This window comes from Hyalella azteca, unplaced genomic scaffold, assembly GCF_000764305.2.
Source record: "Hyalella azteca isolate HAZT.00-mixed unplaced genomic scaffold, Hazt_2.0.2 contig4592, whole genome shotgun sequence".
Taxonomy (NCBI): domain Eukaryota; kingdom Metazoa; phylum Arthropoda; class Malacostraca; order Amphipoda; family Hyalellidae; genus Hyalella; species Hyalella azteca.
Window position 1 is genome coordinate 82,633 of NW_025934805.1, and position 4,322 is coordinate 86,954.

Consider the following 4,322-nt stretch of genomic DNA (forward strand, 5'->3'; position numbering starts at 1 on the left):
GCTTCGATTAAATGCCTTCATTTCCTATATGGACAGACTTCATCTCGTTTCCATGCCCAGATTTGAGAGTTAGTTTTTTGCATTAAATCAAGGCTCGTTTGTATGCCCACAGCTCGACGGCTTCGCTTGTTGACCGCGGCGGTAAAATCCTACTGCGCCGCCACTGAACTTTGACCCAATTTTGTTCTTCTTGTAAATTCAACCCAAATAAATACTGCAATTGTTTCCGGTGCGCCGCTGTCGCAATAGCCGTCTAATCGCCTGCTGCTTCTATCAATAAACAAATAATATTTTCAATTCTCTGTTCCCATCTCAATTTACCCAACGTGAGTAGCCGCTTTTCATTACTATTAATTGCATTCAATTGCATTGCAATTAACATGTATTAACTACTTCATTTTCCGTCATTCTTCCCTCCAATCACCGTACATTGCCAGCCTTAAATACCGTGAATTATTTTTTTCCAATTAATGTACATTTGCTACTTTAATTTCTGTACATTCTTTCCTTCAATTTCCTACTTTAATAACCGTAAATTCCCTCCTCCTGTTACCGTGTATTCATCCTTTCTACACACTCCTACTAGCCCAGTCTAGAATAAGTGCGTATCCTACAGCGTCGCGTCTCAGATTTTCTGTCGCGTTTAAAAAAAATTTGATTGACATCCGCGACCTCGGACAGGCTAGTCTGGTCGAAAATTTATAAGTAGAGAAAATGCCAAGTAAATTCACCGTATCTTTGGCAGAATAATACTGGAGACCAGCTCCATCATCTGATGAATAATTGTCAACGTTTGCGGCGAAAATTTGATCAATATGAAGATATGATGAATTTGCTTGTCTTTGCGTTTGAATTCATGGGGAATTTGCGATTTAGGTGTACTAATGCTTTGAGGCTTTACAGGTTTAGACATGCCTATGAGTTTTATTTTTTGTTCTGGAGAAACGCGCCCATTTCTCAGCGATCGAGACGATTTACTAAAAATCCGAATATATTTTGATGAAACTTTGCGTACCTGCTTCAGGAAACCTGCTCGTGTTATGTCATATAATTTCCAATTCTAACTCCATTCAGGTGGCTATACTGGTCTATGCTTTAATGATTCTTTTAAAAAATATATAGTGACGTGGACCTCATAGATGAGTATTATAAATATATCTGTATTAATTCGAAAATCAAGCCAAAAGTTTGCTATTTTCAGATAAACCATTTTTATTTCAGCTGCTTCTGAATATATGTATAGCGGTTTCAGCGTTTAATAGGCCGTAGGCCTGTCGCCGATTCTCGACATCGCAAAACATTCATAGCATTTTGCGGTATCGAAATCGCAACTCACTGCTACAATTCTGCTGTGCTTAACCGCCCGGCCTTCTTGCGGATTCTGACCAGAAACTGGCGCACAGAGCTGGGATCGAACCCGCGCCTCTCTGCTCCAATCTTGGTACTCTGAACTGTAACCACTGAGGAAATATTTTGCGGGAGAAATCGTAATGTAAAACAAATTGCAGGACAACGATCAAGTTTTACGATCACGATCTCCACGAGTTCGCACGCAAAGTTTCATCAGAATCTGTCCAGCATTTGGGGGCATTTCTTGGTGCCGCGAACTGGCGCGACGGGCGCACGCTGCTCAGGGGCGGCGATCGCAGGACGAGACGCAATCACCGAACTCTCACTCAGATAAATGAATGGGTCACATTGTCCAATTACTGGTCCACTTTCTTACTCACAGCATGAGCAGAGAGCGGACGTAGCACTGATACGCCCCTTTGCCGCGCAAACTGGTTCAGGATGACCAACAAATCTGAATATGAATAAGAATATAAATTATACATAAAAATAATGATTATTAGGAGGTGAGGATTATAGGATCTGATAGGATGCACGAGGAGTACGTAATAGGGGAGGAACGAGTGCCGTCTAGGAAAAGTCTAATGCGGGTTGCGCGGTATACCGGCGGGCCTATTTAAGCCGAACGTTCTGACTGCGGCAAGTTCCTTGTTGGAGGTTGAGTCATCCGGCCGTAGTGGTGTGACCAAACTGATGGTCGGTGCAGTGATCCGAAGACGAATTACGACGGCATAGAGCTTCTCTTTTCATGGAGCAAGCGTCCTGCACAGAAGAGATTTATTTCATCCTCGTAATCATCGAGCTAGAGAAGTATCTTGGATACGCGCCCCAACAGCCCCTATATACAATATCCCGACACGATAAGTATCCTGGATACGCTCCCCAACAGGCCCTATATACAATATCCCGACACAATAAGTATCCTGGATACGCACCCCTACAGCCCCTATATACAATATCCCGACACGATAAGTATCCTGGATACGTGCCCCTAACAGCACCTATATACAATACCCCGACACGATAAGTATCCTGGATACGCGTCACAAAAGCGCCTGTATATAATATCCCAACACGATAAGTATCCAGGATACGTGCCCCAACAGCCCCTATATACAATACCTCGACACGATAAGTATCCTGGATACGTGCTCCAAAATCCCCCATATACACTATTCTGACGTGATAAATATTCTGGGTAGAAGCGCTGCAAGTTCATGACGGCGTTAATTAAAGGGAACTTGATCTTGCTCCTAAATGAGCGTGAGTGGCAGGCGTCGTATTTAACAATATCAGGAGAACAATTAGCATGCGAAAACGATGATGAAATTTGGGATATTACAGCAGATGGTTGCAGTAATGCTAATTTTAAAAATATTCGATCAATATAAACCTTCTTTTAAAAGTGCACCAGCGCTTACGCTATTGAAGTACTTGAGGTACTTACGTGTACGATGGGGCAGCTCGGAAGTGTTCGCAGTCGCCGTACACTTAATACGGCTATATATTGTCTCCAGGTTCACACACCATGGTACCCAGGTTAGGGACACCTAATACGGCTATATATAGTCACCAGAATCACTCACCAAGATACACATGCACGAGCGATCACTTCACTGCGCCTACGATACTTCACTATAAAGTAACTCATCTGAATCTTGCAAAATTATGATCAAGTCGTTCTGCTTAGCTCGTCGCTGATAACGGCATGCGCCGCTTTTTGGGCAACAGATGAAAACGAATGCCGGCGTAGCACCGTAACCCCCCGACCTCAGTAATCCACTCGCTCGGGTATCAAGTTATAATTGGATTAATTTAATCGAGTGGACATCGCTTGTACCGATTAAACTGCTCAAGCAAATCCTCTTCTGCCGTGAAGCTACGAGATAAATCCCGAAGCAGCTGAGGCATGCGAGTTGCATCCACGATACGAGACTGGAACTTACGTGAGGCATGATACTGTACCTGTACTGTACCTGTACTGTACCTGTACTGTACCTGAACTGTACCTGTACTGTACCTGTACTGTACCTGTACTGTACCTGTACTGTATCTGTGCATGTAACTGTAGGTTTAACTGCAACTGCAATTGCAACTGCAACTGCAACTGCAACTGCAACTGTAACTGCAGCTGCAACTGCAACTGCGGCTGCAACTGCAACTGCAACTGTAACTGCAACTGTAACTGCAGCTGCAACTGCAACTGCAACTGCGGCTGCAACTGCAACTGCAACTGTAACTGCAACTGTAACTGCAGCTGCAACTGCGATTACAACTGCAAATGCGAATGCAACTGCAACTGTAACTGCGACTGCAACTACGACTGCAACTGCAACTGCAATTGCAACTGCAATTGCAACTGCAACTGCAACTGCGACTGCAACTGCATCTGCAACTGCAACTGCGACTGCAACTGCAACTGTAACTGCAACTGCAACTGTAACTGCAGCTGCAGCTGCGATTGCAACTGCAACTGCAACTGTAACTGCAACTGCAAATGCAACTGCAACTGCAACTGCGACTGCAACTACGACTGCAACTGCAACATCAATTGCAACTGAAATTGTAACTGCACCTGCAACTGCGACTGCAACTGCATCTGCAACTGCAATTGCAACTGCGACTGCAACTGCAACTGCAACTGCAACTGCAACTGTAACTGCAGCTGCAACTGCGATTGCAACTGCAAATGCAACTGCATTTGCAACTGCAACTGTAGCTGCAACTGCGACTGCAACTGCAACTGCAACTGCGACTGCAACTGCGACTGCGAATGCAACTGCAACTGTAACTGCAACTGTAACTGCAGCTGCAACTGCGATTGCAACTGCAAATGCAACTGCAACTGCAACTGTAACTGCGACTGCAACTGCATTTATAACTGCAACTGTAACTGCAACTGCAACTGCAACTGCGAATGCAACTGCAACGGCAACTGCAACTGGAACTACAACGGCAACTGAAACTGCAAC

At 44.5% G+C, this 4,322-nt stretch overlaps 1 protein-coding gene across 1 annotated transcript; it reads left to right on the top strand.

The window, feature by feature from the left end:
• The first annotated feature begins 2,878 nt into the window (after window positions 1-2,878).
• Window positions 2,879-3,911, top strand: LOC108677658 (guanine nucleotide-binding protein subunit gamma 4-like). The gene is made up of 2 exons (XM_018165911.1): window positions 2,879-2,889; window positions 3,422-3,911. The coding sequence occupies exons 1-2, from the start codon at window positions 2,879-2,881 to the stop codon at window positions 3,909-3,911; spliced, it is 501 nt and encodes a 166-aa protein (XP_018021400.1).
• The last annotated feature ends 411 nt before the right edge of the window (window positions 3,912-4,322 follow it).